The following is a 15,498-nucleotide window of genomic DNA, read 5'->3' on the forward strand; positions in this document are numbered from 1 at the left end:
GCAAAAAGAACAAAACTGAAGGAATCATGTTATTTTACTTCAAATTATACTACATTATAGTAACCCAGACAGCATGGTACTGGCATAAAAACAGACACACAGACCTAAGGAACAGAACAGAGAACCCAGAAACAAATCCACATACCTACAGTGAACTCATTGTCAGCAAAGGTGCCAAGAACACACATTGGGGAAAAGACAATCTCTTCAATAAATAGTGCCAGGAAAACGAGATATCCATATATAGAAGAACAAAACTAGACCCCATCTCTTGCCATATACAAAAATCAAATCAAAATGGATTAAAAACTCAAATCTAAGACCTCAAACTTGAAACTAATGCAATAAAACATTGGAAAAACTCTCCAAAACATTGTAGTGGGCAAAAATTTCTTGAGTAATACCCCATGAGCACAAACACCCAAGCAAAATGGACAAATGGGATCATATCAAGTTAAAAAGCTCCTGCACAGCAAAGAAAACAATCAACATGAAGAGACAACTCAGAGAGTGGAAGAAAATATTCGTAAACTACTCATCTGAAAAGGGATTAATAACCAGAATATACAAGGAGTTCAAATAACTCTTATAAACTTATAATTTGATTAAAAATGAGCAAAAGATCTGAATAGCCATTTCTCAAAAGAAGATATACAAATGACAAACAGGCTTATGAAAAGGTGCTCAAGGCCAGGTGCCATGGCTCACGCCTATAATCCCAGCATTTTGGGAGGCCAAGCTCGGCGGGAGAATCACTTGATGTCAGGAGTTTGAGACCAGCCTGGCCAACATGGTGAAACCCCATCTCTACTAAAAATACAAAAATGAGCCTGGCGTGGTGGCGAACACCTGTAGTTTCAGCTACTTGGGAGGCTGAGGCACGAGAATCGCTTGAACCCAGGAGCGATTTTTTCTTGAGACGGAGTCTCGCTCTGTTGCCCAGGCTGAAGTGCAGTGGTGCGATCTTGGCTCACTGCAAGCTCCGCCTTCCGGGTTCACGCCATTCTCCTGCCTCAGCCTCCGGAGTAGCCGGGACTACAGGCGCCCGCCACCATGCCCGGCTAATTTTTTGTACTTTTAGTAGAGACGGGGTTTCACTGTTTTAGTCAGGATGGTCTGAATCTCCTGACCTCGTGATCTGCTGGCCACAGCCTCCGAAAGTGCTGGGATTACAGGTGTGAGCCACCGTGCCGGGCGCCCAGGAGTGATTATTGAACTGCAATTTGGTGAGCTGAGATGGTGCCACTGTACTCCAACCTGGGGACACAGTGACACTCTGCCTCTACAAAAAAAAAAAACCCGACAACAACAAAGAAAAGATGCTCAAAATCACTGATCATCAGAAAAATGCAAATCAGAATGACAATGAAATATTATCTCACCCCAGTGAAAATGGCTTTTAATCAAGACAGGCAGTAACAAATGTTGGCAAGGATGTGGAGAAAAGGGAATCCTTGTACACTGTTGGTAGGAATGTAAACTAGTACAATCGCTGTGGAGAAGAGGTTGGAGGTTCCTCAAAAAAACACTAAAATTGGAGCTACCAAATGATCCAAAAATTCCCTGCTGGGTACACGCCCAAAGGAAAGGAAATCAGTATATCAAAACGGTATCTGCACTCCCATGTTTCTCGCAGCACTGTTCACAATAGCCAAGATTTGGAAGCAACCTAAGTGTGTATCAGCCAATGAATGGATAAAGAAAATGTGGTATATATACAATATGGAGCACTATTCAGCCATAATAAAAAGAATGAGATTCTGTCATTTGCAACAACGTGGATGGAAATGGAGATCATTATGTTAAGTGAAATAAGCCAGGCACGGAAAGACAAACTTTGAATGTCCTCACTTATTTGTGGGAGCTTATTTGTGGATGGAAATGGAGGTCATTATGTTAAGTGAAATAAGCCAGGCATGGAAAGACAAACTTTGAATGTTCTCACTTATTTGTGGGAGCTGAAAATTAAAACAATTGAACTGATGGAGATAGACAGTAGCAGGATGGTTTCCAGAGGCTGGGAAGAGTAGTTGATAGGGAAGTAGAGATAGTGGGTACAAAAAGTAGTTAGAAACAATGAATAAGACCTAGTATTTGATAGCACAACAGGATGACTAGAGTCAATAGTAATTTAATTGCACATTTAGAAATAACTTTAAAAGTATAATTGGATTGTTTCTAACACAAAGGATAAACACTTGGGGAGATGAATACCCCATTTACCATGATATGATTATTATGCATTGCATGCCTATATCAAAGTGTCTCATGTACCCCATAAATATATGCACCTACTATGTGCCCACAAAAATTAAAAAAAGAATCTAATGGAAGAGTGAGTGTTAATAAGTCAGCTATTTTTTCTATACTTGCTGTCAATTTCAAAGACTTGATGAATATGATATTGAGGTACAGTAACATGCCATAAAAAAAACCAAACCCTTCAAGTCTTTCACTTTAAAATTTATGATTAATATATAATTACCTGAGTTGAAAATGTGGGCAAAACAAATGAAACAAAATGCTGATGAGAATAATCTTTTTTATCCTCAATAATTTCTTCCCCACAGTAACTGTTTCCCCCCACAAGTCTAAGTAGGCTGGGCACAGTGGTTCATGCCTGTAATCCCAGCACTTAGGTAGGCCGCGATGGGAGGATCACTTGAGTCTAGGAGTTCCCGACTAGCCTAGGCAACATAGCAAGACTCCATCTATACAAAAATAAAAATAAAAAATTAGCTGTATGGCTGCATAAGCCCGTAGTCCCAGTTACTCAAGAGACTGAGATGGGAGGATCGCTTAAGCCCAGGAGACAGAGGCTACAGTGAGCAACAATTGTGCCACTGCACTCCAGCCGGGGTGCCAGAATGAGCCAGTCTCAAAAAAGGAAAGAAAGGCTAAGAATAAAATTCAGAATAAGCACTTGGTGATTTTGTTTTTCCAGTGTATTTTTCCAGTTTATATTGCTGCTAATGATTTCTAAGCAACACAGTCTGAAGGAAAGATACAACGAATATCCAGCATTCATTTCTTACTTCCTTTTATGACATAGATTCTTATCAAATTATAAACAGACTCTTGGTCAATTTAAGAAACTAAGTCTGACAGCTAACCAAGCACATTTCTCAAGACCGCTGCTCTGGCACTGGTTGTTCCCACCGTGCCTGGGGTTCCCTGAGCCAAGCTGCTCCATGTTGACCACTCACCTGCATGAGTTCATGGCTTTGCAGAAGATCATTCTCTAGCATCTCCTGGGTAAGGCGCCCCATGGTGCTGTAGAATTCATCTGCTGTTTCACAACATTCTATCTGCCTAAAGAAAGGACAGAAAATAGAACTTGTTTAGGGCATCCATGCTGTGTAACAGTGCATGCTGCAGGTATAAGATATGTTGGGCTGGGCATGGTGGCTCATGCCTATAATCCCAGCACTTTGGGAGGCTGGGGCAGGAGGATTGCTTGAGGCCAGGAGCCTCAATGCAGCAAGACCCCATCTCTCCAAATAATTTTAAAAATCAGCTGGGTATCGTGGTACACACCTGTGGTCCCAGCTACTTAGAAGGCTAAAGCAGGAGGATCACCTGAGCCTGGGAGGCCAAGGCTGCAGTGAGCCATGATAGCACCACTGCAACCCAGCCTGGATGACAGAGTGAGACCCTGCCTCAAAAAAGGGGGGGGGGGACAGTAGCCTTTTGCCATCAAATAACTCAAGTTATCAATCAATGAATATCAAAATCCTGATATTCCTAAAGCCCACTGTGGGTGAAACATTTAAAAATACTAAAAGCAACTTTAAGGTACTCATTTTGGATAACTTCTGTCATTCCTACTTGGCTCCCCCAGCCTCACAATCCCAGCTGTGGCATCTTTATTGTTTCCATGGGACACAATCTACACATCAGAATTCCCACCACTGGTTAGAAATCATAACCATGAAATTGGGTACTAAAGAACAATTATCTCCTTTGAGAGAGTCTATTGGTCTTAATCTGCAAACAGTGATATCATTAATATAATAGATTTAAAACCAAACCACAGTAGGAATAAACGATGAAAATTACAAGAACTGCATCTGCATATTTCATCAGTCCATGGGGAGTTTTCACAGGCAGAATTTTCTGAGTTCTTCTCAGCGTGCTGCTGCTAGTTGGAGATTACACCTTTTCTTGCATTCAGTTCTACATGTAAATAAAGAATCTGACACTCACTTGGCTACCTGTGAGCCAGGCTGGACTTCAATCTTTCTTCTAGAAAGGGGAAAACAGAAGAGCCCAAAGCAAAGAGTACCAGGTATTTCCAATTTATTTATTTATTGTGACGAAGTCTCCCTCTGTCGCCCAGGCTGGAGCACAGTGGTGTGATCTTAGCCTACTGCAACCTCCACCTGTTGGGTTCAATCAATCTTCCTGCCTCAGCCTCCCGAGTAGTTGAGACTACAGGCGTCCACCACAACGCCCTGCTGATTTTTGGTATTTTTAGTAGAGATGGGGCTTCACCATGTTGGCCAGGCTGGTCTCAAACTCCTGGCCTCAAGTGATCCACCTGCCTCGGCCTCTCAAAGTGCTGGAATTACAGACATGAGCCACAGCACCCAGCCTAGGTATTTCCATTTTATATGATAACATTCTTTTTATTGTAGGATAACTCTAGTTTCCCACCAACCAGAAGACCTACACATTGATATATACTAATGCTGGGGGATTTCTGTAAAGCCATCCAAAATAATATGATTACGGAAAAACCATAGTTCTGGAGTGTTGTTCTAATCCCATTGCCACAATCATGTAAATAAATGAATGGAATAAACTGCTGAAGTATTACTATAAAAGTATAGAGCAGCCTGTGGGCATGAATGAAAGGTGCTTAAGTTTACCCTGGGAGGTAAGGAAGAGAAATAATGCTGAGATGAAATTGTTTTTCAGGCTGACAAGGAAGAATAAGCATCCCAAAGACACAGACGCAGGAGACAGCCGGCCTTATCTGGGGAACTGCAAGTAGCTCCACACGACCAGTGAGACCAGCATGGGGGAGGTGGTTGCAGGACCAGAGGAAGCTGAGGGAAGACAGAGACTGAGAGCAGAGAGCAAAGGCCTCACCTGGCAGCTGAGCCTCTACAGAGCATGAGTCGTGAAAAGGCTTTAAGTAGGGAGTGAAGGAACAGCTGTGCCCTTGGCAAGGTCTGCCTGGAGGTGGCACGGCAAATGTGGGTTACCATGGGGAAACCAAGGAGGACATACCACAGTGGGCCAGGCATGGGTGATGAGGGAGGAAACTAAAATAGCAGGGGCAGAGGAGAAAGGACACATAAAGAGATGCTAGTGATAGTGTGCTAATGGTCTACAATTTACATATTCCAAAGTACCCTTGGTGAAGTGAAAGGCAGAAATTCCAAGTTGCAGAAGCCAGGTGAAAGGAAAGGTCCTAGATAACCATATATAAAGCACATGTTACTCAGGTGTATATAAACTGGAGATAACCTATATGCTTTTATGGTTTTTCCAACAGAAAGTTTGTGGGGAAGATTATAGGCATTAGAATCAGAGAGATCCAAATTTAAGTCCCAGTTCTGCTATTCACTGGCTGTGTGACTATGAACTAGCTAATTACCCTTCATAGGGAAATTTTCTTACAGAAAAGACAGGGAGAACAACCCTACCTACTTCACAAGGTTATTGGGAGAACTGAATGAGATTATGTGTTTAAACTGCCTAACACAATGGCAGGCACTGCAGACATTTATGACGTATGTCAATTGCCTTTCCTTTCCCTTAACAAGCCGCATGCTCAAAACATACAGAATTATAATAAGCAAAAACTGACAGTTAAAATTCTATCATTCTGATCCATATATCCCCTACACTTCAAAAAGACTAGCCATTTATTATCAGTAGATTCACATTATTAAAAGCACAGACTCTAGAGCCAGGAATGCCTGGGTTCAAATTCAGGCCATTCCACTTAGCAATTGGATGACTTTAGACAATTAACTGAACTTCTCTGTGCCTCAATTCTCACATCTATAAAATGGAGATGACAGTGCGTACTTTACAGGATGATGAAGAATACATGAGTTTATACATCCAGAGTAATTAGAACAGTTCCTGTTCATTGCAAGCACTCAATGAATATTGGCTTTTGTTGAAGCTATTATTATTTCAACAGTGTGACATCCCTGGGATGATCACAGGAATCAATTCTGATCCTATAGATTAATGGATAGAGAGGAGTAAAACCAGGATCACCTCTTTTCTTCCTGCTCCCTCATGAAGAACCAACACAAAGGCAATTATAACTGGCTCATCATACAGTAAAGCGCTTTACTATTTTAATGTTATAAACCAGCCATGCAGCAACTGGACTATCACACCCAAAGAAACTATCAAAGCTCAAAGGGTTTACAATGTATAGAGTAAGTTGGAAATACATGGCTGCAGCAAGAGGTAGTTACTGGGAGGTAATGAGAAATAAGTAAATAGCACACCAAATCCCATACAGATGAATTTATTTACCCAGCTGAAAAGCAATGTACAACAAAACCAAGGCAAAGGAGATAGCCAGGTGATGTTTAAAAATACACACAAGAATAATTTTTTAAGTCCCTGAATTGATAGTTGGTGGATCTTTCTTCACAAAATTGTTAAAAATGCCAGAAGTCTCCCAGGAAACAACTTACCATAAATACAAAGGCTAGTTAAAAGGTTTTCGAAACAAAACAGTGTCAGTGATTTACTAGTTTTGTGACATGTTGTCTATGAGAACCCACTCGTCATTTATAGCTCCAGAATAGAAACGGTAAAAACTTCACCACTTAATGCTTCTTCCATTACCCAGAAGGTACGAAATTTATGTAGTACTCATAATATATCAAAGATGAATGAAAAACACCCTAACTTTTTCAGCCCTGCTACCAGTAAAAAACATAAGCAAAATCTATTTGGTAGTATGTTTTGGCAGTGACAGATTCCAACGGAGTATTAATTCTTAATGAAAGGAAAGAAGTTCTATGTGTTCTACCAGGCTAGATACCTTGTTATCTCATTTAATTTTATCACAGCGTTGAAAGGCAGAACAAAATAAAGATTCATCAATAATCTAAATTGTGATATTAACTAACAAATTCACCTACTCCTAACCAGATCTTTCAGTTTCCCTGCCACCTAAGTTCCTTTCCCTCTTCCCAACTAGTGTCCAAAGAGATGCTGACAAGGAGTGAACCAGTCAGGACACAAGCACTTGAGGAGGAGTGGGAGAATCTGCAGGCCTAAAGGAGCCTGCCCCCTTCTCCAAAATAGACTGCATGTGCCAGCAATGAGCCTGCTGAGATTTCAGGAGGCTAAAGCAATTTTAAAAGTTCACAACTTTCTGTTTTCACTTAAATATCGATGTTTTACATATTAGAGCACAAAAACTGCTTAAGACCTTCAACATCACAGAACAGAGCAGAATGTGGAACTCACTTACTCTCCTAATTTTGCCCAGATAGCCAGCGACACCCTTAGGATGATTTCTGAACCTTCAAAGAAGACTGAATCCCAGATCTTTAAAACCGTCTGATTAGGGAGGCACGTGGCAAAGAGAGTCAGAAACCACTGCATCGTGAAGACATTTGTAAGTGGGGGCTCATATCCACCTGAAACACAACAAACACAGTCAACTCCTTCAGAATGGATGATTGGCCACATATGCAGAAACTCTTTTCTAGTCTTCCATGTCCACTCAAATTTGTTGTATTTCCTGACTGATTTCTTCATATTTCTAAACTCTTGTTCTTTCTTCCTACTTTTCCTGCCATGTTTCTGGAAAAACACAGGTATGCTTCATAAATATGAACTTCACAAAATATTTACAATACTTCAGAAATCTTAACCTAAAACTTACTTTGGCTCTACCTATTGTAGTGAGCTGAAAATTAAGGAGAAAGTTTTCCTCACCAAAAATAGAAGAAAAAGAAAGGATTTCAGTCTCTCAAAAGCAAAAGCCATCCGATTTTCGAAATCATATAATGCCCACTTATATTCAAATGCTGCTTTGATAAGAATAAAACTGCTCACTATAAATTATCTATCAGCTTCTTAAGTTATACATAGTTCTCAGACCACAGTGGAGTTAAACTAGAAATCATTAACAGATATATAGTTGGCAAATCCCAAAATAGAGAATAAACATTACATTTAAAAATATTTCCAACTAAAGATCTGGGGTCCAGCCAATTTTGAAATTTCTGAATTTATTAAAAACATAGTACTCTCTCTTACTTTATGTGATCAGTATGTATTTTTATGAAACATAAAAATTCAAATATTTAGAGTGATCCTCCCTCCAAATTATAGCCAATATGTACAATTACCTACGTGTAAACAAAAAGATGTCTGTTTTCCTATACTCATTTTCTTCCTCCTTCCTATGAACAATGGGAGTATCTTTGTTCAGAGACTAGAATCTGAGGTTGTTCCTCACAGCCAAGTGCAAGTCACTTGGGTAAAATCATGTAGCTCACTAAAGTGTGTCTGACTAGGGGAAAGGGAAGATTGGCCTATCCGGAAGCATTATAAAATCCACACAGTTATACTGCAGAGCCAAGTTAAATGAGATTATTCAAATGGCTTAGAAGGAAATGCCTAGAGACACTCAGGTGTCTCTGGGTCTGTGGCCTGCTAGGAACCAGGTCACACAGCAGGAGGTGAGCAGCAAGCAAAACTTCATCTGTATTTACAGCCACTCCCCATTGCTCACTACCTGAGCTCTGCCTCCTGTCAGATCAGCAGCACCATTAGATTCTCATAGGAACACAAGGCCTGTTGTGAACTGTGCATGTGAGGGATCTAGGTTTCACGCTCCTTATGAGAATCTAATGCCTGATGATCCATCACTGTCTCCCATTACTCCCAGTTGGGACCATCTAGTTGCAAGAAAACAAGCTCAGGGCTCCCACTGATCCCACATTATGGTGAGTTGTGTAATTATTTCATTATGTATTACAATGTAATAATAATATATATAAAGTACACAATAAATGTAATGTGCTTGAATTATCCTGAAACCATCCCCCAAGCCCTGGTCTGTGGAAAAACTGTCTTCCCTGAAACTGGTCCCTGGTGCCAAAAAGGTTGGGGACCACTGGTTTGGAGGAAACACAACAAACTCCTGACTATTCTGTACGCACAGCCAGGGAAGTACAAGCAGTGAGTATAATGACAGCTATGAGCTCAGATACTTCTAAAAACTGGATAATGCCCACTAGATAGCAGTGGCTCTTAGCTACTCTTTCATAATCTCAATGGTTCAGGTAAAACCAGTTTGTACTAAATTGTACCTGTAGCTCAGTTTTAAAGACTCCTGCAAGTTTGGTGCCAGCTTAGAGCAGTTTAACTGGATAGTAAGATGTGTACGTGGTACTCCATCCAGAGTATATCATTTCAGTTGTTGATCTGGTACTAGTATTAGACTCTTGACTGACTTCCTAACTATGACCAGTTAGAGGTTCAACATGTGGCCTTTTGTTATTTTCAGTTTTGTTTTCATTCTCTAAAAATCTGTTTCATTACACCAAGCTCTTATAATACCTGGAAATATATATTTCCATTCAATGTTTAGACTCATTTGCACAGTGGAATCAGAGAAGACAAATATTTTCAGTTACAATAGCATTGAATTCTACCTCCACTTTCTTTGTTTGCAGTTCTCTGAAGAGTATCCAGGTGCTGAGATAATTCCGGCAGCTTCATTCTTAAAAGGTCTCTGAAGACAGCCATATCCACAGACAATGCCCGGAGATTATTGACAAAATAGCTTTCGGGAAGTACCTTATCAATAAGATAAATCATAATCTAAAGAAAAAAAAGATAAAGCTTAAGACTGCTTTGTAAAAACTGGGATCCCAACATGTCCTAAACAGAAAATAAGTATTCAAATAGATAAAACACTGTTAGCCAAAGCACACTATCCTTAAATGCATCAGTACCAAATGTTCCAGATTTACAAGGCTCTCCTATAGCCTGCTAGGGAGCATGTGGCATAATCATCTAAGCAACTCAGACCTCAAGTCTGCTGCTGTCTGAAATTTCTAGATGGGCTGCTAGACCTGAGTTCGGCCCATAAGTAGCTGTGATTATGCAACCCTTAGCGTCATTCTGAGAAATGACAAAGCCCAAGCTTGTGCAGCAGCCAGCAGAGCCTCAGTATTGGCTCCTTGATGTCAGCACAGTTTTACAACCTCAATATGAAAACTAAGAGCAGGCCTATCATAAAACACCCCCACTGAAGCAGCTCTCAAGACTTACTCACCATCAACCTGGGCTATTAGAGCAACTCATGTTGGTTTTTTGTCCACTTCCTGGGAAAATGCAACTATGCTTTGTTTTAACAAATAGTACTTTTCAAAATCTGTATTTCTTTCATAAGGTTGTTATAGAGGTTCTACAAATTGCTATTTTCATTTTGATTTTTCTACGTGTATTACCTTTCCTAAAATGTCAAGAACCTCTAGAATGACCCAGCCAAACACACATGAGGTCTGTAAGTCAATCCCTGGTTCTTTCCCACCAAACTCTTACCAACAAAAATACCGGGAACCATGTATTTCCATTCAATGTTTAGGCTCATTTGTAGAGTGGAATTGAAGAAGTCAGATATTTTCAGAGTTATAATAGCATTGAACCACTACCTCCACTTTCTTTGTTTGCAGTTCTCTGAAGAGTATCCAGGTGCTAATTCAGCTGGCTTCATTCTTAAAAGGTCTGGCATGCTGTACCTGACCTACTCCCTAAAAGACCAGCTTCTTCCCCAAAACACCAGGAAAACAAAATTAAGAACAAAATCATAACTGGTTCTATATACATAACGGGTTCTATGTTGATAGAAAAGTAGCTATCTCACATTTTGACATTCAGGATACTGTAAAACTCTATTTCCACCCCCCACCCCCGCCCAAAAAAAATCTCCCTGCCCTGCCAAGGGCCCATTTTTCCCTCCTCCTCAGCTTATAATTTCTACTTTTCAGGCTCATAGTTTTGAACGAGTCAGTAGGGCAGGGGCATGCTCTCGAGGAGGACCTTCTCCTTTGTTATAAGGTGGCCAGACCCACTGGGCCTTAGCCTTCTTATGTTAGGATAAAATTTACCAGGTAAATGTAACATCATCTTGGAAATAGGAGCTCAGCAACAAGAAAAGGAGTAAATTCTGTCTTTGCAGGGAGAGGAGGTTCTGGGAGGCAGCAGCTGATGAGGAGAGCAAGTTTCAGCATGGCGGAGTACCCTTGCAGGAACCTAGCACTCTATGGATCAGAATTAGAGGAATTTACAGGATCATGAATGCAGATGTAAAGGGCATACACTGACAATTATTGTATTTTTCATCTAAGGATAAGATATGTAGTGCCGAGAAAGATATTTGGTTTTTATTGAGAAATTATGATTCCTCAAAATTACGTGAAAACAAGCAAAAAAAAAATTCTTCAATTATCATACTAATTCCTGTGACAGTGAAATTCTCTATCTGAAGGCATCTCAATGTCTGAAGTGAAGACATAGAGCTAGCTCACTCAAAGCACCCACCACTGTATTTCCAAGGTCAAATCTTAGATCCAAAAAAAAAAAAAAAAAGCCAGGCACAGTGGCTCACACCTGTAACCCCAGCACTTTGGGAAGCTGAGGCAGAAGGATCACCTGAGGTCAGGAGTTTGAGACCAGCCTGGCCAACATGGTGAAACCCCATCTCTACTAAAAACACAAAAATTCGCTCGGTGTGGTGGCGTGTACCTGTAATCCCAGCTACTCGGGAGGCTGAGGCAGGAGAATTGCTTGAACCTGGAAGGCGGAGGTTGCAGTGAGCCAAGATCAGGCCACTGCACTCCAGCCTGGGTGACAGAGCAAGACTCTGTCTTCAAAAAAAAAAAAAAAAAAAAAAGATTTGGCTAAATAATGGGAGAGCTCTGAATTTTTAACAAAAATAAAAGATTTGCTAAGTAAAAACTTAAGTGCTAATAGCAGGAAAAATGGTTCACCTATTTCTAATAAACTATATATTTCCCTAGTAATTATGACTTGTAGAGTCTATGCTGGAAAAACAGACAGACAATATTTTCCTCGACATCAGAAGTGTTTCTTCATGAAGCCAACCTTCCTCTGCATATTAAATGTCTAAACACAAGATCTACACACTCTTAAAGGATGATGACATCATCTCATTGCATGGAGCTCTTTTTCGTGGGGGCTGAAATATTCAGTTTCTCATCTTTAATCCATATTTGTAAGTGAGTTTTTAATTTCTAGTTCCTCAAGTATTACTGAGCCCTTTTATAATTTGATTGGGATGTACACTTCCTTCCCTGGACATCTCTATCCCATCCCCTAACTTGATTCACGTATTCCAGTTGCTCTAAAGAAAATTCTCATTTTATAGTCATACCAATTACATCTGGAAAAAAACTGATGAAAGCTGACAGACTGAGCAAACAAAATTCCTTCTTAATAAAAAACATCTTAAAGTCATGTATTTGTCACTGCCTTCCTCCCTCTCCTACCCCCGCCTTTGTGATGAACAAGTGACTTCAAAGCTGCTAAATACATCAATGGAAAAAGTGAGAGGTTGAACACAGATTTAGATGTCAAGCTGGATTTATAACTAGTCCACCATGATATGTATAAAACCAAGAGGAACATTTGTTTATTTTTCCACATCACATTAATCAGTGATTGACAGCATCAATAAGGTATTCACCATAGTCAAACACAAGTTGTTGGGAGTAGGGTTGCGGCGGGGGCGGTTCTTGAACACAAAAACTAAGTATCTATCTCATACATCACAAAGCATTGCAATCAAGAGCAGTTCAAAGGTTCAAATATGAATTAGTAACCCCACTTTGCCTTAAGCAAATAGGCATTAGCCTCCACATTTAAAATGTTTCGTTTCTCATAAGCACTCTATTTCTGGTGACTCAGTGACTCACATGCAAACCAATGAGCTTAAATCACTAGTGCCCCATCTCAATACATTTTTAAAATTTAATAAAGGTCCCAGGCATCAAAGATTAAAAGATATTAATGTAAGTCAATTCCATAATGCTTCTCCATGCAAACACCTTCCATAGACACTCACTCTCAGTCCAACTCCTCCATATCTTGCTCCAAATATGAAAGAGTAAAGCAGCCCAATAATGCAATCCAATCAGAATGAAGCGTAACTGGTGTGGGAGGCAGTTCTAACACAACACAGTCACACCCTTATATGAGCCCTTCCCCTTGAGTATGAGCTAAACCTGGTGACTGGCTTCTAAAGAACAGAACATGGAAATATAGTGGGATGACACTTCTGATATTTGGCTACAAATCTGGAACTTAAACTCTTTTGCCTTGCTCACTATCTTTTACTCTCTTGCTCACTTTGGGGGTGCCAGCCACTGGGTTGGGAGATGGAGAGGCCCACATGGCAAGGAACTATAAAAGGCCTCCAGTCAACAGCCAGCAAGGAACTGGGGCCTCAGTCCAACAGCCTGTGAGGAATTAAATCTTGCCAACAACTACATAAACAAACTTGAAAGCCAATGCCCACCCCCAAGTGAGACTTTAGATGAGACCACAATGCCAACCAACAGTTTAACCGCCACAGCGATGTGTCCTTGAGGCAGTTAGGCTATGCCTAGATTTCTGACGCAAAGAAACTGTAAGATAATACATGCTTGCTGTTTTAAGCAGCTAATTTGTTGAATAGCAATGAATAACCAATACAATTAATATTTAACTTGCTTTAAAATATGTTGTCTTATAAATGATACTAAACACACAATCATTTGCCTCACAGTTGGCAGCCACATAAGTCTGTCACTTGACATTACTCTAACCTGGAGGAAATGCTATCATAGGTCATTACAAAGGAGTGACAAACACCTTGGAAAAGGATGAGACATCAAGGAAGAGAGATTAGAGTTCCAATTTCTCACTCTCAGAAGAATGTCCATTGCCTTTGTTAGAGCCTGCTACTCACTTTCAGGGCGTCCCCTTCATTGCCTTCCATCACTTCCAGAATTAGTGCAGCCAGGATGTTAAAGCCTTGGCAGTACCCAACAGTTTTGTTCCATCGGGCATAGGCCAGTAGCACCCGCTTCAACACAACCCTGTCCTGCTCAGCCTCCTGGCCGCAGTAAGAACTACAGCCTGTGCGGTGAAGGTCCTAAAATGGAAGGGAAACAATATTTTCAAAAACAACTCCTAATATTATTTCCCAAAAAAACCTTATTTTTTGACTCAATAAACAGAATCAAATTATCATCATAAATTTTATTCAAAAATGTGTATGTTTTTATACATATGAGCCAAAATGCATTTTTAGCTTTCTTTTTCATAATATTTTATAATATGTTGTTTAAGAGAGATTTGCAAAGGGAATTTCAGTCAGGCAAATTTTCAACTCAAAATGTTTCCAGGATTACCACAAAAAGTAGCTCAGAATTAACAATAATTACATTATAATTTCATATAAATTGATAATTTGTTTTAATAATATTTCTCAGATAAAACAATAGCCATCACAATACATGTATGATTGAGGGTAACATTCTTCCTTTCTATAAATAAAGTATAATATTTAGCTATCAAAACTCTAAATAACATAAAGGAGTGAAATCAAAATAGCAAAAAATGTGATTATAAAGAGAAAAATCATTCTATTCAAATTATTTTATGAATTTATATAAGAAAGACAGAAATATTTGCTATGCTTTAACGAAGGCAGTATCTATAATTTAATTACTAAGCAGGGACTATAATTTTCAAGAGTTGAAGTCATTAACTGACATAAGATTCACTTCAATGAGATAACAAAAGATTCTCTTAATAAGATGATTGTTACAAAAAGTGCATTGCCTTAATTCACCAGTTAGACAAAAAGGAAACATTTCAAATATGAGATACTTCATCTCTGTGAAACATATTCTAAAATTCCAAATATATAGCTTAAATGTGAATAATGCAAAGGCTTTTTAGTACACAATGTAAAATTGCATAACTTTTTTAGCATTTGTCTGAAACAGACCAAGTTAGAACAGAAAGTAGCTGATTTTAGTTAGTACTTCCTCCTTTAAAAAAATCTCCAAATATGCCAAAACATTAGCCATCTTGAGGTGGCCAAAATTTGGATGAAACAACTTTCCTTTTAAAACCCCAGCTTAGTATCACACTGTAATGTACTCATATAAAATCAAAAACCATGTTCTAGAGCCTTATGTAAGAGGATAATACTGGGATCAAACAGAATCAGTATCCTTGGCTTTTAGCACCAGGCTCTGTTCAACTGTAATAATCCAGGTAAGCAAGCCACTGCCTACACAGCTGGCTTGAACCCACAAGTATTTGGTTGGAAGTAGACCCCACCTCTGAACCTGTCTTTAGAAATGGGCAGTTAAGAAACTATGAAAGACCCTAATAAGAACCAAATGATTCTCATATGAAATATACTTAACTAACTTTTTCAATCAGTGACTTTTATATAAAAATCCAGTCAGCATT

At 39.5% G+C, this 15,498-nt stretch overlaps 1 protein-coding gene across 8 annotated transcripts in view; it reads right to left on the bottom strand.

The window, feature by feature from the left end:
- Window positions 1-15,498, bottom strand: part of TBC1D30 (TBC1 domain family member 30) — a 104,816-nt gene that overhangs the window by 33,338 nt on the left and 55,980 nt on the right. For all 8 annotated transcript variants that reach the window (XM_030939275.1, XM_030939274.1, XM_030939276.1 and 5 more), the window contains 4 exons: window positions 13,979-14,164; window positions 9,657-9,825; window positions 7,460-7,628; window positions 3,207-3,312 (listed from right to left, as the gene is read on the bottom strand). In XM_030939275.1, the coding sequence (XP_030795135.1) occupies window positions 3,207-3,312; window positions 7,460-7,628; window positions 9,657-9,825; window positions 13,979-14,164 (630 nt within the window). The remainder of the gene's footprint in view (window positions 1-3,206; window positions 3,313-7,459; window positions 7,629-9,656; window positions 9,826-13,978; window positions 14,165-15,498) is intronic.

Source organism: Rhinopithecus roxellana, chromosome 10, assembly GCF_007565055.1.
Source record: "Rhinopithecus roxellana isolate Shanxi Qingling chromosome 10, ASM756505v1, whole genome shotgun sequence".
NCBI classification, from domain to species: domain Eukaryota; kingdom Metazoa; phylum Chordata; class Mammalia; order Primates; family Cercopithecidae; genus Rhinopithecus; species Rhinopithecus roxellana.